This window comes from Schistocerca gregaria, chromosome 9, assembly GCF_023897955.1.
Source record: "Schistocerca gregaria isolate iqSchGreg1 chromosome 9, iqSchGreg1.2, whole genome shotgun sequence".
Taxonomy (NCBI): Eukaryota; Metazoa; Arthropoda; class Insecta; order Orthoptera; family Acrididae; genus Schistocerca; species Schistocerca gregaria.
In genome coordinates, this window is record NC_064928.1 from 86,064,279 (window position 1) to 86,090,234 (window position 25,956).

The 25,956-nt window shown below is 47.4% G+C and overlaps 1 protein-coding gene across 1 annotated transcript in view; it reads right to left on the bottom strand.

The window, feature by feature from the left end:
* Nucleotides 1-25,956, bottom strand: part of LOC126291444 (uncharacterized) — a 381,448-nt gene that overhangs the window by 120,928 nt on the left and 234,564 nt on the right. Inside the window, exons 3-4 of the mRNA XM_049984958.1 lie at nucleotides 14,157-14,328; nucleotides 6,022-6,198 (exon numbers count right to left, since the gene is read on the bottom strand). Of these exons, the coding sequence (XP_049840915.1) occupies nucleotides 6,022-6,198; nucleotides 14,157-14,328 (349 nt within the window). The remainder of the gene's footprint in view (nucleotides 1-6,021; nucleotides 6,199-14,156; nucleotides 14,329-25,956) is intronic.

Here is a 25,956-nt window from a genome sequence, read left to right on the forward strand (position 1 = left end):
TTATTCCAAGTCGAAACGAAAATCAAACAAACGATCCAAATGTCTCAAGAAGAAAGGAAAACAGGATCAGAAAGAATTAAACAAACTTGATTAATAAAAGGCACAGAACATTGCAAAGTTGATTGATTTAACATATGCCAAAGTCGGATGAAACGAAAGAAGAAGAAGAAAAAAAGAAAGAAACACCCAGAGGACAGGGTCGCATGTACATACATAACATAGACGGGTAGCATTCACAGACATTACTGATATCGGAAAGTCAAGTTTAGCCCATACCTACAGCAGACGAAATTTAGAAATTTCTGCGGAGGTCATCGGTCCGTAGGCTTACACACTACTTAGTCTAACTTAAATTAACTTAAGCTAAGGACAACACACACATCCATGCTGGAGGGACAGCCGCGAGAACCGCGGCAAGGCGCCCAGACCTCACGGCTACCCCGCGCGGCCCTACAGGAGACGTTAGAGAGGTACAGATAGATGTTTGGTTACTGACTGAACTCGGCATTTCGCTATCTCTGGGTGTCCATTTGCTGCACAGTGCCCGCCGCTTCCAGTATGACGACTAAGGTGATAAATCGCAGGAATTGGACTTCAACTTCTCGTAATAGAATGGAACACCTGCTGCCGTCCTTTCGACGTTTCAATGATTCAGTACACCATCTTCGGGCTTTAACTGAGGTTAACGGGTTAATGCCCGAAGATGGTAAGTTGAATCACTGAAACTGGTAGCTACACAATAAATAACATGAAAAACGACAGCTGCATTTTGTTCCATAAGTGACCGGCCGAAGTCCCTGAAACCGACAGTCAGAAGGCTGAACACACGAAAACGAAAAAAAAAAAAAAAATACAAGTTGTGTTTTTAAACTTCGACAAGTCGCAATTGAAAATAGCGGTTACCGAAAAGTAGCGATCACAGAAATCACTCATAAAGGGAAGTCACAGTTTAGCATCTGGCTACAGCAGACTTTAGAGAGGTACGGATGGATGTTTGGTTATTGACTTAACTCGCCATTTGCCTGTCTCTGGACATCAGCTTCCCTGTACAGTGCACACAGCTTCCAGTGGAACAACTATGGTGATAAGTTGGATAAATCGCATGTTAACTTTTTGGAGTACGAAGAGATACAAGTTGTGAACCCGTGAATTGTGTTTTTAAACTTTAACAAGTGGAAATAAAAATCGCAGTGACCGAAAAGTAGAATTCAAAGAAATCACTCATATCGGGAAGTCATAGTTTAGTCCACACCTACAGCAGACGTTATAGAGGGTGAAAACTATTTAAACTGACAAACTCTGGGAGGGTGTAGTGGACAACAAAACAAATATTTATCCCTAATGTCATTTTTTCCTGTGAGGATTATTTAAACTGATGGAGGCCGTTTACGCTCTTCAGTTGTCGGAGACCGTATTACGCTCTTCAGCTGTAGGCAACTGCTGTCCACCAGTGTAGTAGTGCAGTGTCTCTGTTTACTAATGGAGGGATACACCTGGAGTGAGTACACTGATATGGTTGGTGCGTAATACGTAGCGCACCACCACGGACGAGCTGCACAGCGGATTTATCAACAACAATATCCTAATCACCGTATCCCGCATCATACGACGTTTGCTGCTGTGTAACAACGTCTGCGTGAGACCGAGTCATTTAGGAGATTACCTGGACAGGGACGCCGTCGCACGATAAGAACGCGGCAATTTGAGGAAGCTGTCTTGCAGAATGTGGAGCGGGATCCTTCAATCAGCACTCGTGAAATTGCACGTGACATGGGGACGATTCAGACGAATGTAAGGACAGCCCTTCGAGAGCAATTGTTACGTCCATTTCACTTACAGCGTGTTCACAACCTGGAACCATTTGATTATCCTCCCACAGCACAGTTTACGCAGTGGTACCTGGGACAGTGTGAAATGCATCCTACATTTCCATCCTCTGTGTTGTTTACCGGGCGTGATGGAGTCTTCAACATGCCACAGTGAGGATAACCCACATGCCACAGTTGTTCGTTAATGGGTGCGTCGGTGTTATTGTTGGGGACTGTTTAACTGGGCCGTATCTACTACCTAGGCCATTAAATGGCAGGCACTATTACAATTTTCTCGCCAGAGCATTGACAGAACTGCTGGAAGACGTCCCGCTCCCTATAAGACAACGCATGTGGTTCCAAAATGACGGGGCACGGCACGTTTGAGTCGTCGTGTGCGTCGATTCCTGGACCGACGGTTCCCAAAAACGTGGATTGGCAGAGGTGGTCCTGTACCGTGGCCTGCTCGATACCCAGATAGGTCCCTTCTGGTCTTCTTTATGTGGGGAGAGATGCGCAATGTTGTTTACGCAAGTCCTGTTGCATCAGAAGAGGATCTGGTTATGTTGACAGATATAACTTAAACATTTGGCGTCCCGGAACAAACTGCCAAAGGCCCATAGATACTGTTTTTTGCAGCGACATTCTTGGAGATGGAAGTCCATAGAGCTTGTGCCCCTACATGTGCATCTACTACTTCATGCTAAATGTTTATTTAACTTCATCAATTTTAGAGAACACTATCAGCTATCCATACAGTGGAAATTTTAAATACTTTTAATATGAGCATTGGTATTAGTCAGAATTTTCATGCCAAAGACAACAATATTCAATAGCTTCCTTTGTGAAAGATTACAGAGTATCCTCCTAGTCATATCTTCAGGTGAGTTTTGCATTGGAGTTGGTTACCAGTCCCATACTCCGTTTACCGAGCGTAGGGGAGCGACGCGGGAGACCCGCGCCGCCATACTAGGCAAGGTCCTAGTGGAGGTGGTTTGCCATTGCCTTCCTCCGACCGTAATGGGGATGATTGATGATGATGATGAAGACGACACAAACACCCAGTCATCACGAGGCAGGTGAAAAATCCCTGACCCCGCCGGGAATCGAACCCGGGACCCCGTGCTCGGGAAGCGAGAACGCTACCGCGAGACCACGAGCTGCGGACGGGAAAAAATTACATTAGGGAAAAATATTTGTTTCGATGTTCCCTACAACCTCCCCAAGTTTGTCGGTTTAAATACTTTTCATCCTCCAGAGGTACATATGGATGTTTGGTTACCGACTGAACTCGGCATTTGTGTGTCTCCTGAATCCGCTTTCCTGCGCAGTGCCCACAGCTTCCAGAGTAGAAACTATGGCGATAAGGAGCGTAAATCGCATGTTAAGTTTTTGGAGTGCGGAAGATTCATAAACAACGATTTTAAAATTTGGACAAGTCGCAATTACAAATCGCAGTTACCAAAAAGTAGCATTCACAGAAATCACGGTTACCGGAAAGTCACAGTTTGGCTCGGATCTCTAATGAGCAGACGTCAAAGAAGTAGAGATGGGCAAAGTAGTTCATCCTTGGGAACTAGTTCACTGGTGATCGCTCTTTTTTGGGAACCGTTCATTTTTACTCGTTCACCGTTCATTGTGCTTGGTATATGGCTCTTATGAAAAATTGAAAATTACTAGCATAGGTGGCTGAAGATGGAAGGCGCCAAGAGCAGGCACTTGCCGCCCCCCCCCCCCCCCCCCCTCCCCACCCTGGAGTATAGAGTTTTTATTCATAACAGAATTCGCACACAGTTGTCACTTTCGTGATTGTGCAAGACATCTCGTTTAGCCAACTGTAGCGTTATGTTGCTGATCGCAATGAAATAATATAAGGTGCTGCTCGCCAATTACGCACGATTTGTTGACCGCTACGAGCAGAGTAGATAAACATGTAATAATTATGCAGTGAAGAAATAACATATAAGCTAATGCAGACAACTTCGAAACAATAGATGACGATTGGTAAGCGACAATGAACTATCTAATACTTCGGGCCAATTTTTCGTGCGCCACACTGTACCACTGAAATAATAGTGTAGGTGTTACCATATTATTTTTACAAAATGTGAAACCAGACACTCCGTTATGACGCGCGGGCTTCTTTTTGTGTAAGTCGGCCTGCCTTCCATAACAATGAACATGCTCTTTTACCTTGGGTTAAAAAAAAGACGGAATATGGCCAATCGTGTGTGCCGCGCCGACGTCCTTTGCATGTGTAATAACAAAAAATCTTGCCTTTTTACAAGTATTCCTTCTGCTGTTTATCAAAATAGTGATGTTAACTGATTTGCCATTTTGTTACCTGAAAAGATGTATGTATTACATACCACGAAATTTTTGTGTAGTTTACGTACACTCCTGGAAATGGAAAAAAGAACACATTGACACCGGTGTGTCAGACCCACCATACTTGCTCCGGACACTGCGAGAGGGCTGTACAAGCAATGATTACACGCACGGCACAGCGGACACTCCAGGAACCGCGGTGTTGGCCGTCGAATGGCGCTAGCTGCGCAGCATTTGTGCACCGCCGCCGTCAGTGTCAGCCAGTTTGCCGTGGCATACGGAGCTCCATCGCAGTCTTTAACACTGGTAGCATGCCGAGACAGCGTGGACGTGAACCGTATGTGCAGTTGACGGACTTTGAGCGAGGGCGTATAGTGGGCATGCGGGAGGTCGGGTGGACGTACCGCCGAATTGCTCAACACGTGGGGCGTGAGGTCTCCACAGTACATCGATGTTGTCGCCAGTGGTCGCCGGAAGGTGCACGTGCCCGTCGACCTGGGACCGGACCGCAGCGACGCACGGATGCACGCCAAGACCGTAGGACCCTACGCAGTGCCGTAGGGAACCGCACCGCCACTTCCCAGCAAATTAGGGACACTGTTGCTCCTGGGGTATCGACGAGGACCATTCGCAACCGTCTCCATGAAGCTGGGCTACGGTCCCGCACACCGTTAGGCCGTCTTCCGCTCACGCCCCAACATCGTGCAGCCCGCCTCCAGTGGTGTCGCGACAGGCGTGAATGGAGGGACGAATGGAGACGTGTCGCCTTCAGCGATGAGAGTCGCTTCTGCCTTGGTGCCAATGATGGTCGTATGCGTGTTTGGCGCCGTGCAGGTGAGCGCCACAATCAGGACTGCATACGACCGAGGCACACAGGGCCAACACCCGGCATCATGGTGTGGGGAGCGATCTCCTACACTGGCCGTACACCTCTGGTGATCGTCGAGGGGACACTGAATAGTGCACGGTACATCCAAACCGTCATCGAACCCATCGTTCTACCATTCCTAGACCGGCAAGGGAACTTGCTCTTCCAACAGGACAATGCACGTCCGCATGTATCCCGTGCCACCCAACGTGCTCTAGAAGGTGTAAGTCAACTACCCTGGCCAGCAAGATCTCCGGATCTGTCCCCCATTGAGCATGTTTGGGACTGGATGAAGCGTCGTCTCACGCGGTCTGCACGTCCAGCACGAACGCTGGTCCAACTGAGGCGCCAGGTGGAAATGGCATGGCAAGCCGTTCCACAGGACTACATCCAGCATCTCTACGATCGAGAATAGCAGCCTGCATTGCTGCGAAAGGTGGATATACACTGTAGTAGTGCCGACATTGTGCATGCTCTGTTGCCTGTGTCTATGTGCCTGTGGTTCTGTCAGTGTGATCATGTGATGTATCTGACCACAGGAATGTGTCAATAAAGTTTCCCCTTCCTGGGACAATGAATTCACGGTGTTCTTATTTCAATTTCCAGGAGTGTAATTATAAGTTACATTTTAATTACCGACCGTGGACGCTGAATGGCATACGAAAAGAACCAGACGTTCAGAGCTCAAAAAAGTTTTAAAACCGATGTAGAATGGGTGTGCGAAGCGAACGAAACAAACAACAACAACAACTCGATACTGAAGTATGGGCAGTCGGCAGTGGAACTGCGACGAGTGGCCACGCGAAGAAGTCCGGCCGAGCGAGACCGAGACCGAGACAGGCGGGAACGGGACCGACCGTTTCCCGTTCCCGGTAACTATAGGTAGAAAGCCGCGACCGAAGTGAACTATGCTTATAATTCGTTCCTCGCTCGTTCCGTTCACGTTGGTGAACCGTTCCCTTGGACCCGCAGTTGGCGAACGACCCTTCCCTGTAGGACAGACAGACGGGTACTCACTGAGCGCGGCGTTGCCCTGCCTCTGCGCGTCGACCTGCCCCCGCAGCGCGCGCAGCTTCCGCAGCTTCAGCTCCTGCGCCTCCACGCGCTCCCGCAGCCTGCGCAGCCGCTCCGCCTCGTGCGCTCTCTGCTGCTGCTGCTGCTGCTGTTGCTGCTGCTGCTGCTGTCCCTGCTGGCCTGCAACAAACACCTCGCCCTCAAATCACACTGCTTACAACACAAAACACAATACTGGCAAAACAACAGCTCGAATGTTTTGCGAAATTTGTCCAAAAGTAAGAAACAAAATAACCATTTTGACAGCCTTCGAATGATGCTCGAAATAGTGTGCAACAGATGCGACTGCACAGTCCACATAATGTTATAGCACCTTCCTTTTTCTCTACACACGCCATGACTAAATTTCCTTTACAGACGTTGAGGGCTTGTACTGGGGGACAAGACCGTTAACTTCCTGGCAGATTAAAACTGTGTGACGGACCGAGACTCGAACTCGGGACCTTTGCCTTTCGCGGGCAAGTGCTCTACCTACTTTTTTTATTATTATTTTTTTTAATCTAATGAACCGCTGCAGGTGCAGGACGACGGGTAGGGCAGGGGTCGACACCCGAAGCCTGGCCATCCCGCCGCCACGCCCAAGCAACCTGTTCAAGTTCGAGGATCGAAGGATCAGGAAGAGGATGTAATGGGTTTGCCGATGTTGTTTTATCTATTTATTTAATTTTTATATCATTTTTTTGTATTTATGGATTTATTTTTGTTTCATTACGAAGAAAGATCCTACAACTGCCGTAACCGATCACCCGAGTCGTTTTCTCGTCTGTTGGGAGGGGTTCCCCCCTCCTCCGTCCGTAGAGGATCAATATGCTCCAGGATTCTCCATTTTCAGCGTCTCATACCCGGAACGCCCCAGTGAGCAGGAGGATCCGCAAATAATGAACCTAAATAATTTGCGAAACGAGTTCTTTACTTCGGGTGGCGGCTGAAAGCTGCACGTGTCGTCATCAATAGGGACCAAAAGTCGAGTGTGCCTTTGGGAGCATCGCAAAATATGTAGTAAATGGCCATGCTTTAAAGCCAGTTAACGGCGTTCGTTCTGGTTGATGGAAAGCATATGCCGGCGGGACGCAATATTTCATCAGGGGAGACTGACTCCGGCAATCGCCGCAAGAGTAACGCCAGAATGCGCTGCGTCAGTAGCCAGCACTCGCTGGTCGCAGCACACGTCAGACGGTGTGCATCCGAGTCAGCGACTGAGCATGTCGGACACAAGGGGGCGTCCGTCAGATGTATGGAATGTAGCCTCTGACGAGTAGCGAACTTCCCATTCACAACCACGTACCACAATGAACGCACCGTCGTAGATAGAAAAGGCGTGTGTACCGCTCGCCACACGGTGTTCCAGGCAACTTCAGGACGTCTGGGGGTGACCGTATTTACAGGTTGCCGCTGTTGATAGAGGCGATAATAGTCTTTTGTGCTGGGCTTCTGTGTCGTCGGAAGTTCTCACCGTAAGTAGCTGAAGTCAATCAAGAACTCACTGATGTGGATGAGTGCCGATGAAATGTGTCCTACAGAAAGCAGGGGATGCAGAGAGTGTGGAGCCACTTCCGATATCAGGGTGCCCGTCAGAGTGGTGTCGGCAGAGGTGCACATGCGACGCATAGTGTTCAGATAAAGCGATCGCGCACGGTTATATACATGAAGTAAACCGATACCGCCCGCCCGCTGCGGCAGTGTCAGGGTGGCGTATCGGACTTTAAAAACAAGACTGGTGCTTACGAAATGTCCATATGCTGCTTGAAATCTGTCGGCCATCGTAGCTGTCAAGGGAAGGATATGCGCAAAATAGTTCAGTTTTGAGACAAGATAGGTGTTGACATAACGTGTTCTGAGGAGCATATCCAAGCGACGCAGTTTGTTGTCCTGCAGCAGAGCACGTGTCTGGTGTAGGAGCCGGCGGTACGTAGCCGCCGCCGTGCGGCGGACATTGCTGTAGAATTGCACTCCTAAACGCTTGAGTACGGGCACCTTGTCAAAGGGCACCGCCGTTGTGTGGCAAAGCCCCCGTCCGACATCCATGTATTTTTTCTTCTTCACGTTGATGACGCTCCCAGCGACCGCCCCGTACTGGCGTAGCCACTGTAGCGCCATATGCAGTTCATCCTCTGATCTGGTCAGGAACACCACGTCATCGGCGAATGCACCACAACGACAGGTCACGTCCCGCAAGGAGATACCAGATAATCGCTGCCGTAGACCATGTAAAGCTGGTTCAAGCGCTGCAGCAAATAATATACCCGACAGGGGGCACCCTTGTCGCACTGACCGTCCGACAACAATGTGACCAGCCTGATAACCGTTGACCATCATGCGGGAGCGCGCTCCGTCGACCAGTAGAAGGACCACCTGTGCAGACTCCGGAGAGAGGCCCATGTGTTGCAAAACTGCGGGTAAGAAGCCGTGGTCACGCGGTCGAATGCTTGGTCAAAATCAACGGCGACAAGGGCGCCTCGTATATTGCAGGCCGCCGTCAAAGCAATTACGTCGCGGTGTGCTCCTAACGCCGTGTGAATGTTGCTGACACCACCTAAGCATGTCTGATCGGTGTGGATGGCTTTCCCGATTGCGGTGTGGAGACGCGCGCGGAGGATACGGGCGAAGATCTTGTAGTCGTTGTTCAGGAGTGTGAGTGGGCTAAAGTCCTGCCACCTCCAACCACCATTCGGTTTCGGTATTGGGATCAAGATGCCTTCTGTGAATTCTGTGGGGACAGTGAAATTAGGGCAATTCAGGTCTTGAAACATTTGGAGCCACTTGTCGCCCATAAGGTGGTAAAAATTGCGGTAGAATTCCAGGGGTAAACCGTCCGGTCCAGGCGACTTTTTCGGTGCTCCACGTGCCAAGGCCGATGTCAGCTCGTCGGAAGTAATGGGCAACTGCAGACTATCATCGGGTGCCACGTCCCGAGGGGCGGGAAAATCGTGCAGCAGCTCATTATAATCACGTAGGTTTCGCGGATCTTCCATGTACAAGGTCCCATAGTGTCTGGCGAACGTGTGCGCGATGTCCGTTTGTGTCATTCCGCGGCCGCCCTCCTCCGTGTTTACCGCAGTAATGAGCTGACTTTTGCGGTGGCGCCTCTCCGCACAATGTGATGCACTGACGCCGTTTCGTTGGGGATACAGTCTTGCACTCGCGCACGGATGCGGGCACCTTCTAGCTGCTCTGTCCTGATGCGAAGTAGACGAGCTTTGGTGCGTAGTACGGACATCTGACGTTCGGGAGACGGCGGTTGCGTCGCCAGCTTACGTAACGCTGTATGTTGCCCTTTGCCAGTTCGATCTGTGACGCCCGTAGGCCATCAAGGTCTTTGGGAGCGCAGGTTTGACACATCCCAGCCACCACAGCAACGTGGAAGCATACATGGGCAGGTCCCTGATACATCGACGCCACGTGTCAGTGACTGCTCGCCGACACGCTACCTCGCGAAAGAGAGAGACGTTCAGCGTCCACGGGCCCCTGCTGCGTTTTGTGAGTCGTCGGAGTAAGGTGACAGTGCAGATGTACGCGAGATGGTCCGTGAAGGCCGTCGGCCAGAGTTCTGCATCACGGGTTGCTGTGCGCAGGGCACGCGAGACGTATATCCGGTCCAGACGACTGGCAGAATGGCTGGTAAAGTGCGTATATCCACTTGGGTCCCATGATGCAAGAGCCATGTGTCGTGGAGCGCGAGGTCACGTACCAATGCTTGTAGAGCCGGACATGGGACGTAATGCAGTATCTGGTCCTCGGGCCGCAGAACACTGTTAAAATCGCCGCCCACTATGTAATGGTCCATATTTCCTTGCAAAAGTGGGGCTACCTCCTCCGAATAGAAGACATGCCTGTCACCTCGGTGCGAATTACCGGAGGGAGCGTAGACGTTAATGAGGCGGACTGCGCCAAGTGTGAGTGCGATGCCTCGCCCGTTCGGCAAGTACGTCGCGTCGTGCCATCTCGGAGAAGGATGGCCGTTCCTCCTGCGCCATCGCCTACGGGTAGGCTGCAGGTGGTGTAGCCATATAGGTCCAAACGCAGCTCGGGACGGACCTCCTGGAGAAGGGCAGTGTCCAAATCTGCCGCTCTCATCATGTCGTGTAGGGGCTTGGGTGGCTCAGTTCGTAGAGCGCTTGCCAGCGAAAGGCATAGCTCCCGAGTTAATACAGATGAGTTGGAAAAACAATTCTTCAATCTTCGAGTATAGTATTTGCGGTCTGCTGACTGAAGTAGTCACGTCGGTTAAACACCTACGCTTAATACTGCAAAGCGCTATCAAACGGAACGAGTACTTAAAGACGGCAGTAGGGAAGCGAATGGTAGACTTCGGTTAACTGAGAGAATTTCGGGAAAGTCTGATTCATCCGTAAAGGAGACCGCAGGTAGAAGACAGGTGCGACCCATTCACGAGTACTGTTCGGATCGTCAAGATCCCCACCAGGTCAGATTAAAGTTTGACATCGAAGCAACTGAGAGCCGCGTTGCTAGATTTGTCATGGGTAGTTTCGATCAGCACTCAAGTATTCGTGAAGTCACATGGGCATCCCCGGAGAGAAGACGAGGTTCTTTTCGCTAAACAGAATTGACAAAATTTGTAGTAGCAGCATTCGATATTGACCGCAGAGCGGTTCTATTGCCGCCTACGTACATTTCACTTAAGGGCCACGAAGGTAAGATAAAAGTAATTAGTATTCGCACGGAGGCCTACACACAGTCGTTTTAACCTCCCTCTATTTGCGAGTGGAACGCGAAAGGAAATCAGTCGTAGTGCCACAATGTACCTTCCGCTTTGCACCATCCGGTGACTTGCGGGATATGTATGTAGATTTACGTCTGGATGTAATCCACCAGTCAAATATCGTACAGCACTCTTTAAAATTCTATGTGAACTCTCGGTCAGCACCTCATTTGCTATACAGCATCGAGCATCTTTTAAAGGCACTTCAAATGTTTCTCTAAGCTATTTTACTTTTTACTTTTACTTTATTTATTTATTTAACCTGATCTGATTAGGGCTATCAGGCTCCTTCTTGAGTCGGACCACGGTTTCACACATAGAGCAGTGGACGTGCAGTGACAGGAGAATAAATTATAGTGATTATGAACTGATGATGTTAATGATGGCATCACTTGGAGAGCTACACGTACTGCCCCTAGTAGTGGTAATTGTAACAATAATAATAACAATAATAAGAATAACAACAATAATAATAATGATAATAATGACAATACTGACAGTGGCAGATATAAGAAAAATTTATCGGTGTGTAGTATGTGTTTCCTGGTACAGCGAGTTCTGAGCGAATGGAAATTTAAGGAGACTGCATCGGCTAAGAATATTGGGAAATGAGGAAGATCAGGCTGGAAAAAGGGATGCACATCATTCTTGGTCTTGCAGTCTTGTATTCCCCCTCTTGGTTCTTGCACATATTATGTATTATCCATCTCACCCTATAGCCAACGGCCTTGCCTCCGCGGTAACAACGGTTCCCGTCATATCACCGAAGTTAAGCGCTGTCGGGCTGGGCTAGCGCTCGGATGGGAGACCATGCGGGGTGCACATAGCTCTTGTGAGGCAAACTGAGGAGCTACTTCACTGACAAGTAGTGGCTCCGGTCTCGTAAACTGACATATGGCAGCGAGAGCGGTGTGCTGACCACATGCCCCTTCTCTATACGCATCCAGTGACGCATGTGGGCTGAGGATGACACGGCGGCCGGTAGGAACTGTTGGGCTTTCATGGCCTGTTCGGAGTGTAGTTTTTAGGCTCCTTATACAGTACTTTACTCCTATTTTTCGCAGAATTTCAAACATCTTGTACCATTTTACGTTGACGAATGCTTTTTCTGAGATGACAACTTCTACGAACGTGTCTTGATTTTTTCAGCTCTTGCTCCAGCTATCAGTTGCAACGTCGAAACTGCCTCTTTGGTGCTTTACCTTTCCAAAAGTCAAACCAACCTCATACAAAAATTCTCCAACACTCTTTTCCATTTTTTCTATATACGAGGGTCATTTTTGGAGTCCTGCACACTGCTCATGTGCAACCGTTACGGTGGCGTGATTAAGTTGAAATTCATGCTAGTTGTGAAAGAGACTTTAGGCGTGACGGTCGAGTATGTGTTATCCGGTTCGTGTGGCTGTGTCGTGAGTAATTAAGTTTTAAAATGGAAGCCGACACCGAGACAGGTCGGATTAGACGTAGTGACCAGCGCTCCTAAATCAAAATCGAAAGAACCCAGCGGAAGTTTACAACGCTTTGAGAGAGATATGTGGGAAAGTATAGTGGATCGCAGCACAGTATCGTGGTGTTCTCCTCGTTTCCGTGAAGGTCGGGTAAGCACTGAGGACCATCGAAGAAGTGGAAGGCCGTCAACTGCAAAAAACTACATCTCTCAGGTAAATGACATTTTGAAAGAGGATCGACGAGAACATGCGAGGAAATTCCGTATGAGGCCAGAATGTCTGTCACTTCAGTTTACAGAACCATAACTGAAGAGTTAAAGATGAAAAACGTTGATGCCAGATGGGTTCCGCATGATCGCAGTGAAGAGCAGAAAGCAACTCGCAAAAGAATCGTTGAAGACTTGCTTCGACATTATTGAACAGAAGGAGAATAATTTTTGAAAATGACACGAGATTTTGAGCGAGGGAAGTCTCAGTCGTCGCAATGGAAAAGTTGTGATTCCGATGCGCGAAAAGAAAAAAGGCTAATAGTCAAAGATGAACCTGATGATGATCTTCACGTATGACACGAATGGAGTCATAGCTACAAATGCAGTACCCCAGGGGGACATCTGTAACAGATGGGTACTAGAAGCTGTTTCTGGAAAATATTTTGCGGCCGAAAATTCGTCAAAGAAGACCTGACATGCTGACAGCTGGTATCCTCATTTCACACGACAATTCAAGACCATATACTGCCCTACCAATGAGACGCTCGACAAATATGGATGGGAAATACTTCCCCACCCACTATGCAGCCCTCATATGAGCCCATCAAGCTTCGCCTCCCAAACGGAACGAACAACTCCGTGGAAAACGTTTCGATACAACTGATGAAACTTCCAATAAGGTGAGCCGAGTAATCAGATAGCTTAGCAATGAAGGTGTCCTATCCGGAATATAGAAGTTGCCCATACGTTGAGAAGCTGTCATAAGGAAGAATGGAGTTTATACTGAATGCCTGCAAACATATTTTGTAAAACAAATTATTTCCTTCAATTCTGTCTGACAGTGTGCAGAACTTCTGAAATGACCCTTGCATTATACTAGTCAGGAAAGTGGATGCATGAAGCTGACTGCGGGATACTTCTCACACTTGTATGCTATTACTATCTTCGAGTCTTTGTGTATGATATTTTCCCAAAGTCTGATGTGTTAATTATGATAGAAGCACAGTGTCTTAACATGTTACCTTGTTGGAATATGTGTACCTATTTGCCTTGTACGGCATTGTCGTGTTTGAACATAATGCTGATCCAGCTTATTGGAATTGCCATCAGGCTGGAGTTGGAACTGCTGCTGCTTGAGAAATTGAGGTAGTGGAGTGTTGTCCTGTTGGAAGATGACATTCATCCTGAAACTTCCGGGCAGATTAAAACTGTATGCCGGACTGAGAGTCGAACTCAGGACCTTTGCCTTTCGCGGGAAACTGCTCTACCAACTGAGCTACCCGAGCACGGCTCGCACCCTGTCCTCACAGCTTTACTTCCGCCAGTACCTCGTCTCCTACCTTCCAAACTTTACAGAAGCTCTCCTCATTCTGGAAACATTCCCCAGGCTGTGGCTAAGCCATGTCTCCGCAAGATCCTTTCTTTCAGGAGTGCGTGGTTCGCAGGAGAGCTTCTGTTAAGTTGGTAGGTCCCGAGTTCGAGTCTCGGTCCGGCATACTCCGCTGCAGGGTGCAAATCTCATTTTGCACATTCATCCTATTGGCTGGGGAAATTGGACCTGCTGCTTGTTGCTGCACTGTGTGGTGGAGTGTTGTCCTGATGGAAAACGACTCTCACCCTGGTGGCAGGAGGGGAATTGGATCTGATGCTCGTTGAAGCACCGCATGGTGGTGCGATGTCGTGCTGGAAGGCGGCACTCACTCTGCTGGTTGGGCGCGCCCTGCGGCTGGAGGTGTAGCTGCTGCTGCTTGAGGAAGCGCAGCCGCTGCTCCCTCGCGGCCAGCAGCTGGCGCTGCGACTCGATCTGCGACTGCTGCCGGCACGCCATGTCGCGCAGCTCCCTCAGGCTCAGCGCCGGAACGTCGCCCGGCAGCTGTAACACACAGCACAACGCCCACGTTGCAGAAAGATCCATCATCAGAGCCAACAGATCTTGCAGGTACTTCATTATACTCTAAAAGTACAGGCTGTTCACTTACGCTACCTGCCATTAAAATAGTTACACCACGAAGATAACGTGCTACAGACGCGAAATTTAACCAGCAGGAAGAAGATGCTGTGATATGCAAATGATTAGCTTTTCAGAGCATTCACACGAGGTTGGCGCCGGTGGCGACACCTACAACGTGCTGACACCAGGAAAGTTTCCAACCGATCTCTCATACGCAAACAAAAGTTGACCGGCGGTGCCTGGTGAAACGTTGTTGTGATGCCTCGTGTAAGGAGGAGAAATGCGTACCACCACGTTTACGACTTTGATAAAGGTCGGATTGTAGCCTATCGAGATTGTGGTTTATCGTATCGCGACGTTGCTGCTCGCGTTCGTCGAGATCCAATGACTGTTAGCAGAATATGGAATCGGTGGGTTCAGGAGGGTAATACGGAACGCCGTGCTGGATTCCAACGGCCTCATATCACTAGCAGTCGAGATGACGGGCATCTTATCCGCATGGCTGTAACGGATCGTGCAGTCACGTCTCGATCCCCGAGTCAACAGATGGGGACTTTTGCAAGACAACAACCATCTGCACGAACAGTTCGACGACGTTTGCAGCAGCATGGACTATCAGCTCGGAGACCGTGGCTGCTGTTGCCCTTGACGCTGCATGACAGACAGGAGTGCCTGCGACGGTGTACTCAACGACGAACCTGGCTTCGCGAATGGCAAAACGTCATTTATTCGGATGAATCAAGGTTCTGTTTTCAGCATCATGATGGTCGCATCCGTGTTTGGCGACATCGCGGTGAACTCACATTGGAAGCGTGTATTCGTCACCGCCATACTGGCGTATCACCCGGCGTGATGGTATGGGGTGCCATTGATTACACGTCTTGGTCACCTCTTGTTCGCATTGACGGCACTTTGAACAGTGGACGTTACGTTTCAGATGTGTTACGACCCGTAGCTCTACCCTCCATTCGATCCCTGGGAAACCCTACATTTCGTCAGGATAACGTACGACCGCATGTTGCAGGTCCTGTACCGGCCATTCTGGATACAGAAAATGTTCGACTGCTGCCCTGGACAGCACATCCTCCAGATCTCTCAACAATTGAAAACGTCTGGTCAATGGTGGCCGAGCAACTGGCCCGTTACAATACGCCAGCCACTACTCTTGATGAACTGTGGTATCGTGTTGAAGATGCATTGACAGCTGTACCTGTACACGCCATCCAAACTCTGTTTGACTGAATGCCCAGGCGTATCAAGGCCGTTATTACGGCCAGAGGTGGTAGTTCTGGGTACTGATTTCTCAGGATTTGTGCCCCCAAATTGCGTGAAAATGTAATGACATGTCAGTTCTAGTATAATATATTTGTCCAATGATACCCGTTTATCATCTGCATTTCTTCATGGTGTAGCAATTTTAATGGCCAGTAGTGTAGTTTATTCTATAAGTAAGTTTTCATTAACAAACTTACATATAAGTTATCGAAAATTACAGCACGTATTGAAAATGTTTTCCATCCATTTCTATGCACTTGTCGACACGTTTGACCATGTTCCTAGCTACCTTTGTCAGCTTTGCACTTCCTTTTTCGTTCACGGCTTTCGTAATGTTCGTCTTCAGTGCCTGCTGGGTCTGTGGATTGCTCCTGTAAACTATGTCTTTCAAGTAGCCTCACAGAGAGAACCTGGACTACTGAGAGCAGGGGCTAGTAATGGCCACAATCCTGTCGAAAAGATTCTTTCACCAAAAAAGTCCTGTAGCATCTCCATAGTAGAGCGAATCGTGCGGCAATTGGCACCGGCCTGTTGCATCCAGCAGTAACGCTATGAATTGTTGGATAATGTCTTGTTAGACGGCAGCATCCACAGTTCGTTCAAAAGACAAAGGTTCTATTATTCATCGCCTTGAAACCACGCACCACACGCCAATTTTTTGTGGGTGTACGCCAGTCTCAATGAACTGTGCGGTTGTCAGTACCTCATATCCGGTAGTTCAGGCTATTAACATATCCACCAAACTGAAAGCGAGCATCATCTGTGAAAAACATTTGATCTACAATGCCACTTTATCATATAAACATTTTATCTTTCATAGGTAACTTATAGGTGCTATAGGCAGTGTATTACGTCTATTTTGTTTTTGACCATAAGTTCACCTAAAAGTGTCAGACCTCTTATCTTTATATATTTCCTTTTAATAATTTTATATGGTTAACTGTATTCGTTTTTTACCACAGTTGCTTTCTATAATAATTATCAATATTTAAAAGTCTGCTACATGTAGTTTACTTAATGTGTTTTTATTAGATTATGTTTCCAACATAAATGAAGAATACATTTAAGCTCATAGTGGCGATATCTGTAAAGGCGTCTTTCGTTGCGACGGAATCTTCTCAGCAACTTCCAATCACCAACTTTCTCCTCCGAATGAGAAAATATTTTGGTGACACCGACCTACATAGGGAGGAACGATCACCACAATAAAATAAGGGAAATCGGAGCTCGTACAGAAAGATATAGGTGTTCGTTCTGTCAGCGCGCAACACGAGATTGGAATAATAGAGAATTGTGAAGGTGGTTCGATGAACCAGGCATTTGAATGTGATATGCAGAGTATCCATGTAGATGTAGATGTACTTGCTTTGCACTGGACAAATTTACTAACTTCGTATGTTTATCGAACTTTTTGCAGGCAACATTCCTGCCCTTATGGAGCAGACTTGCAATTGTATACAGTGTAGGGTGCCTTGTCACGGTCTCTACAGCTCCCCACGTCAGTTCGAGTCCTCCAGTGGGCATGGGAGAGTGTGCGTGTTGCCTATAGAGTAACTTAGTTTAAGTTAGATTAAGCAGTGTGTACGCTTAGCGACCGATAACCTCAGCAGTTGGGCCTCATAAGACCTTACCACAAATTTCCAAATTATATACAGTGCATCACACAATTTTCACCTTACGCCCTGCACAGCCTCGCAAAACACAGGTTCGTTAGAGGTCATCTGATCCCAGCAATTGGTCTTTTCGGCCTCTCAGTGCCAGATTACAACAGTAAGACCGCGTATGTCAACATCCGCGCTACATCACAGGTTTCCACTGCAGCACTCTTCAGTAAAAGAGAGTGAGTCGAGGAGTAGTTAAGTGCCTCCATTCTCAAACTCGTCACACCCACGGAGCACTGACACAGCAGTGAGGCCTTGATTTCTAATGTATGCAATCCTCAACAATGGACTCGTACTCAGCTCTTTTGGTTTCTAATGTATGCAATTCTCAACAATTGACTCGTACTCAGCTCCTGTTTCCTAATGTATGCAACCCTCAACAATGGACTCGTGCTCAGCTCTTGGTCCCAATGTATTCAACCTTCAACAATGTACTCGCACTCAGCTCTTGTTTCCTAATGTATGCAACCCTCAACAATGAACTCGCCATCAGCTCCTGTTTCCTAATGTATGCAACCCTCAACAATGGACTCACACTCAGCTCTTGGTTCCTAATGTATTCAACCTTCAACAATGTACTCGCACTCAGCTCTTCTTTCCTAATGTATGCAACCCTCAACAATGGACTCCCACTCAGCTCTTGGTTCCTAATGTATGCAACCCTCAACAATGGACTCGCCCTCAGCTCCTGTTTCCCAATGTATGCAACCCTCAACAATGGACTCGTGCTCAGCTCTTGTTTCCTAATGTATGCAACCCTCAACAATGGACTCGCCCTCAGCTCCTGTTTCCTAATGTATGCAACCCTCAACAATGTACTCGCACTCAGCTCCTGTTTCCTAATGTATGCAACCCTCAACAATGGACTCCCACACAGCTCTTCGTTCCTAATGTATGCAACCCTCAACAATGGACTCGCCCTCAGCCCCTGTTTCCCAATGTATGCAACCCTCAACAATGGACTCGTGCTCAGCTCCTGTTTCCTAATGTATGCAACTCTCAACAATGTACTCGCACTCAGCTCTTGTTTCCTAATGTATGCAACCCTCAACAATGGACTCCCACTCAGCTCTTGGTTCCTAATGTATGCAACCCTCAACAATGGACTCGCCCTCAGCTCCTGTTTCCCAATGTATGCAACCCTCAACAATGGACTCGCGCTCAGCTCTTGTTTCCTAATGTATGCAACCCTCAACAATGGACTCACCATCAGCTCCTGTTTCCTAATGTATGCAACCCTCAACAATGTACTCGCACTCAGCTCTTGTTTCCTAATTTATGCAACCCTCAACAATGAACTCGCCATCAGCTCCTGTTTCCTAATGTATGCAACCCTCAACAATGGACTCACACTCAGCTCTTGGTTCCTAATGTATTCAACCTTCAACAATGTACTCGCACTCAGCTCTTGTTTCCTAATGTATGCAACCCTCAACAATGGACTCCCACTCAGCTCTTGGTTCCTAATGTATGCAACCCTCAACAATGGACTCGCCCTCAGCTCCTGTTTCCCAATGTATGCAACCCTCAACAATGGACTCGTGCTCAGCTCTTGTTTCCTAATGTATGCAACCCTCAACAATGGACTCGCCCTCAGCTCTTGGTTCCTAATGTATTCAACCTTCAACAATGTACTCGCACTCAGCTCTTGTTTCCTAATGTATGCAACCCTCAACAATGGACTCCCACTCAGCTCTTGGTTCCTAATGTATGCAACCCTCAACAATGGACTCGCCCTCAGCTCCTGTTTCCCAATGTATGCAACCCTCAACAATGGACTCGTGCTCAGCTCTTGTTTCCTAATGTATGCAACCCTCAACAATGGACTCGCCCTCAGCTCCTGTTTCCTAATGTATGCAACCCTCAACAATGTACTCGCACTCAGCTCTTGTTTCCTAATGTATGCAACCCTCAACAATGGACTCGCCCTCAGCTCCTGTTTCCTAATGTATGCAACCCTCAACAATGGACTCGAGCTCAGCTCTTGATCTCCAGTAGCGTCCGTGACCACGCGACGCGCTGGGCTGCCCCAACCTCAGTGCGGACAGTCCGGGCGTGATTAAGCGGGAGCTCCGGCAGATTATCGGCAAACACGGCCCGCTGAGGTCCTTTTTTTCCCCCCTCTCTGCCCATTCGCCGTCGCTCCCGCGGCGCCATTAAAACCATTTAGCCTGACGGCAATACTGTTTTCATTTGCATTCAAATCGGCCGACTGGAAGCGGCCGCCCTTCCCGGGTACTGATGAAGACCTGGAACCAACGGGAAATGTCACGGCAGGCGTGCACGCTGAAAGAGTGCTTTAGACAGGGAGAGGGGGAGGGAAAGAGAGAGAGATAGAGAGAGAGAGAGAGATGATTGGTACAGCTGCGGGCGTTCACTTCTGTCTCTGTAATATGATTACCGATGCCGAGCAGAGGTCTCTAGTGCTTTGTACACACACTGGGACAAAGAGGAGGATATTCGATTGATGCATCTGATAAAAATATACTGTTATAATATTTTCCTTTCCAAAAACCAATTCGTATCTCTAAACGTAAGCCCAACTAAGCAGAGTGTAGCTTATTTTGCACAGCAACATTTTTATTTCATCAAAAAAACAGATTTATTTTCGATTTCTCGTAATGCTCGTACACAGTACGAGAGGTAGTCGTAAAATTTTAATTATCCTCTAGAAAAAAGAAACGTAATTAATTTTTTGTTCGTTCGCAGTCCCGCTACACACTGAAGCCGCCGCGCCACAGAATCGTACCAGGCAGCCAAAGGACCCAAACACGAAAGGGTGCACCTCACTGAAAAGAGAAGTATCGTGCCGCAATTCGCTTTCGGCAATAGCTATTCTTGCCAAATTTTCGTGGGATGTTCCCATATTTAGTGGCGTCGTGACACGTCCCACATAAGCCGTCGGCACACGGACCGTGCTGTCGAACGTTAACGTTGAGCGTGCCAAGTTCGACCTGCTGCTGAACGCTCAGGAACGATGCGACTCGTGGACGCGGTACGTGGGCCCCAACGTGGGATACGCGATCGCAACGCACTCCGGCGGCAGTTGAGGGATGTTTCTAGTTCGTAAATCACACTGTTTACTCAATGGGCGCGAATAAAATTTCCACGTTAGCTCTATTAAAACATACGTTCCCTCCATCGTCCAAGGAAAGGAAAGTACCATGTCCAATCAATAAGGACACAGGCTTATACAAGTTTCATTGCAAACAGTGCGGTACAAATTTGGAATACTTCTCCGCATAAGATAAACATTATTTCATCATTCCCACATTTTTGTAAAACGCCAAGGTCAGTCTTACTTGATCACTGTTCCTACCCAGTAGCAGAATCTTTGCAACATGTGAATTACGAAGCGTAAAAGAAAAAGGAGCAAAATATCTTTATACAAGTAGCTGTCCTGTAGATTAAGCCAATCGAACAGTCACCTCTTGAAAAAAGGTGAACTTATATTTACATAACATCAAATATTATACTATATACTTATATTAAAAGAATAATAAAGTACCAGAACCCAATAAAAACGCGAATGTTAGGGGAAAAAAATTCGGTAGTGGCAAGACGCGAACCATCCCCCCAACAAACATCTCAGCAGCGGACAGTGACGTAGGTCATTAGGCTACACGAACAACTTTCAAATTATGTCTAACAATAGTATCTTCGCTATTGCTGAAAACCTTAATCGTAGATATGTTGCTAATTGAATTATAACAAATTGTACCAAGAACATTGCGTTTTGGGTGGATCTTCAGTGTGTCAAAAATGGTTCAAATGGCTCTGAGCACTATGGGACTCAACTGCTGTGGTCATTAGTCCCCTAGAACTTAGAACTACTTAAACCTAACTAACCTAAGGACATCACACACATCCATGCCCGAGGCAGGATTCGAACCTGCGACCGTAGCAGTCGCACTTCAGTGTGTCGCTGCCTTCAAATAGCCTACTCTCATAATACGCAAGCTACAATAATTCTTTTGGCAAGAATGTCATGAATCTCATAATTTTATTGGAACGAGTAACACAACGAACAACGGGTTTTCCAGTGATTCTCGATTTGCTGGTGCTCAGTAACGGCATATATACATATACGCTTGAAATGAATGCCAATATGGCGCCTCACAACTCAGTACTGAAGGGAGGGGGCGTGCGTGTGACGTAGGTGGCGTTGTGCCATCTCATTGGTCAACGCTCAGACGCACGCTCAGAATATCTGACATGCCAGATATTGCTCTGCACGTTAGGAAAGACTCCCGAACGTGCTATTCCGTGCTATGACGTCAGAAACTCGGCACGCTCAACGCTCAACGTTCGGATGCACGGTCCGTGTTGCAGACGGCTTTACGCGACGTTGCAAATGTCTCGACTTATGGGAACTGCTAGCAATTCGAAATGCAGCACTCTCAAAAACAAGGTCATCTCGTCAGCAAGTGATGTGGCAGGTGGTTTACCACTGCAGGAGCGCACGATCACTAACTCAGTCCAAACAGTAAAGGCTATCCAAATGTTCGCGTCAATACACATAGCACAGGCCTCTGGCGGCACCGCAAGCTTGTATTCTCGCATGCAAACTATCGTAAAGGTGCCGATTGACATCGTGCGAAGGACTGTCCCAAGCATCTGGCTTCCTTTGATGCAATTCGGCTATGGTTGTTGCAGGTTCCGTAGGACACGTAAGTTCTCGCTTCATCACTTCATGTATGTACATGGTCTGTCCAACAAAATTCCAGAACTTTAGTCACAAAATTTTTCTACGCTGGCCTTTTACTTATTGTCCTAGTTCTCCTTCGAAATACTCTCCCCCACGATTGACACACCGCTCCCAACACCGTTTCCACTTCCAGAAGCAGTCTCAGTACGCCTCTTGCTGGATCTCGCGAAGACGTGTCTATCGATGCAAATCTTCGCCCTTTCAACGGCGTATTCAACTTTGGAAATAAAAAAAGTCCGCAGGGACCAGGTCTGGCGAGTACAGACGATGAGGCGGCACAGTGCCTTCATTTTTCCTGTAACAGTCACGCAGCAACAAGGATGAATGTGCAGGCGCTTTATCGTGATGCAAAAGAAATGAATTGTCTGCCACATTTTAGGCCATTTCCTTCTCACATTTTCTCACAGGAGTCGCAACACAGGAGTCCCGATAATACCATCGATTAACAGTTTGTCCCTGCGGCACTAATTCTTCAAAGTCAAAGAAAACTATCAGCACTGCTTTGACGTTGGACCTGACCTGAAGAGCTTATTTTAGTCTTGGAGAACCTCTTCCGACCCACTGTGAAGATTGAACCTTGGTCTCAACATCATACCCGTAGACTCACGCCTCATCACCCGTTGTGATGTTCCGAAACATCTGTCGTAATAATCAGGAACTTTACTTACTATGTCCTTTCCAGATATAGAGTGTGTTACAAAAAGGTACGGCCAAACTTTCAGGAAACATTCCTCACACTCAAATAAAGAAAAGATGTTATGTGGACATGTGTCCGGAAACGCTTCATTTCCATGTTAGAGCTCATTTCAGTTTCGTCAGTAGGTACTGTACCTCCTCGAGTTTCACAATCAACATGTGTGGGCTGATGAGTATCCGCACGCGATTGTGCACTCACGTCATCAACACAGATTTTTTCTCAACATTTGGGCAGGCATTGTTGGTGATGTCTTTATTCGGCCCCATGTTCTTCCACCTACGCACAATGGAGCACGTAATCATGATTTCATACGGGATACTCAACCTGTGCTGCTATAACATGTGCCTTTACAAGTACGATACAACATGTGGTTCATGCACGATGGAGCTCCTGCCCATTTCAGTCCAAGTGTTCGTACGCTCCTCAACAACAGATTCCGTGCCCGATGGATTGGTAGAGGCGGACCAATTCCATGGCCTCCACGCTCTCCTGACCTCAACCCTCTTGACTTTCATTTATGGGGGCATTTGAAAGCTCTTGTCTACGCAACCCCGGTACCAAATGTAGAGACTCTTCGTGCTCGTATTGTGGACGGCTGTGATACAATACGCCATTCTCCAGGGCTGCATCAGCGCATCAGGGATTCCATGCGACGGAGGGTGGATGTATGTATCCTCGCTAACGGAGGACAATTTGAACATTTCGTGTAACAAAGTGTTTGAAGTCACGCTGGTACGTTCTGTTGCTGTGTGTTTCCATTCCATGATTAATGTGATTGGAAGAGAAGTAATAAAATGAGCTCTAACATGGAAAGTAACCGTTTCCGGACACATGTCCACATAATATATTTTCTTCCTTTGTGTGTGAGGAATGTTTCCTGAAAGTTTGGCCGTACCTTTTTGTAACACCCTGTATATCTCACTGCAGCCCCAATCACCAAGAAAAATACTATTTCATTAAATTATGGCAAATATCCGCCTCCACTACGAAAGTTAACAAATACACGTCTAACAGTCGTAACTGGTTATTAAAATAAATTTAAAATGATATAGTAAAATTGCAAATTAAAATTGTAACAGCCACTTTTAAAAGCGATGATACACATGGATGGATGATGGATAAAAATCTGAAAAAAACAAAACTCGTGTTGTGTACGGTGTAGGAGAACCGACCGCATTCAAAATTGCTTCCAGTCGTCTCGGAGTGGATAAGTTTAGGCCCTGTATACAATTATTCCTGTAAAATAACGCCAAGTTCAGGAAACGATGATGGAGATGGATAGCGATCACGGACAATTTTCTGTGCAAAAGATCACAAAAGCTCAACAGTATTGTGAACTGAAGGCTGTGTTGGACAGTGGAGATGTGACAACTCATCCTCGCGTTCACAAAAACATTCCTGGACGATGCGATACGTCGTCATCTTGGTACACGATGCGATACGTCGTCATCTTGGAGCACAGCATTGTAGAGCAAAACACTGCACCTTGAGATGGACCTAATCAGCCAAAATTGTCTCATAATCTTTGGCGGTAACGTGGCGTTGCAGAGTAATCACGGGGCCCATGGAATAGCACGATATGGCAGCCCAAATCATCACCCCGCCATGTTTCACTCTTGGGTCGTAAACTAGGCCAGAAAGTTGGAAACAGTGTGTAGCACGACTCGTCCAGCAGAAAGTCTTTCTTCAGTGCTCCATACTCCAGCATTTACGGCTTCGGCACCACGGGCATTTTTATCACTCGTGCCTGGTTTTAGAACTCCCCGCAATTCCCTATTTATGGAGCTCTCTTTTCGTTGTTTTGGTGCTGACTGAGTTCACAAGTGCGACATTCAGAGTTGCAGTGTCTTTTTCAGCTGCCGTCCTCTTATTTTTGCTGACTCACCTCTTCAATGACCGTATGTCACGATCACTCAACATATTTTCGTTCCCGTTGTTTTTTTCCTTGCATGCGGTATAAATCTTCTATGTCGTTGCCTCTTCAAATAACATATCCTTCAGCTACCTTAGTTACGGAGGCGCCGCGATATGAGCACCAACAATTCTGCCATGTTCTAATTCATTTAGTCCCGATGTAATGCACCCACAACTACACAGAACACTGTTATGACCACAGTTGGTACTTGCAACGTATTGAGCTTCTGCATTTACGGCCAAGCATGCATTTCTCGCGGAGTTTGCAAGCCCTGTATGCGATCTGTGTAGCCGGTTATTAAAGCCATTAAAAATTCCTTTGTAAACAGCGGCTAAGCATGGGTTAAGCGTACAGTTAGGTATAGTGACGTGATTTCTCTTACGTCCAGAGTGCGATATATGGGTAGGAAGTTATTTACATCACAACTACATGGTACATGTAAACATTTTCGCATACTCAATTAACTGTAAATTGCAAGAAAATTCCATATTTAAGCAACACGGTGCTGCTGACGTCATAAAAGTGCTAAAGAATGGCCGCTTTTGCGAGCATAAGCTCTCGTATCTAAGACTCATAACCGCTTATAAAATACTATTTAAGCATGTGCTTGTTATAATTGACGAAAATCGTTAGGAACTACCTATACTGCAACTAGGGATAACGCAGCAGTCAGACATAGAGACATGATGCGTCTTAAGTTTATATAGTTCATTGAGATGGACGAACATAATAAATTTCAAATTACACGAAGCTTTCACATTCAAGCAAGACGGCAAATAGTAAAGCGATTCGTGTTGGCACTAATAACAACATAAACGTGGTTAAGAACTGCCGCTTTTAGGCGCACGAGCAAACATGTCTAAATTCACGCCGCGCGGGCCAGGCGTGTGATCTGAGGCGTCTTGTCACGGATAGCGCGGCTCCCCCGTCGGAGGTTCGAGTCCTCCCTTGGGCATGGGTGTGTGTGTTGTCCTTAGTTTAAGTTGGTTTAAATTAGAATAAGCTGTGCGTAAGCCTAGGGATCGATACATCAGCAGTTTTGCCACGTAGTCCTTACCACAAACTTCTAATTTCTAAAAAATTATTCAAATGGCTCTGAGCACTGTGGGACTTAACTGCTGGGGTCATCAGTCCCCTAGAACTTAGAACTACTTAAACCTAACTAATCTAAGGACATCACACACATCCATGCCCGAGGCAGGATTCGAACCTGCGACCGTACCGGTCGCGCGGTTCCGGACTGTAGCGCCTAGAACCGCTCGGCCACTACAGCCGACCAATTTCTAAATTCACA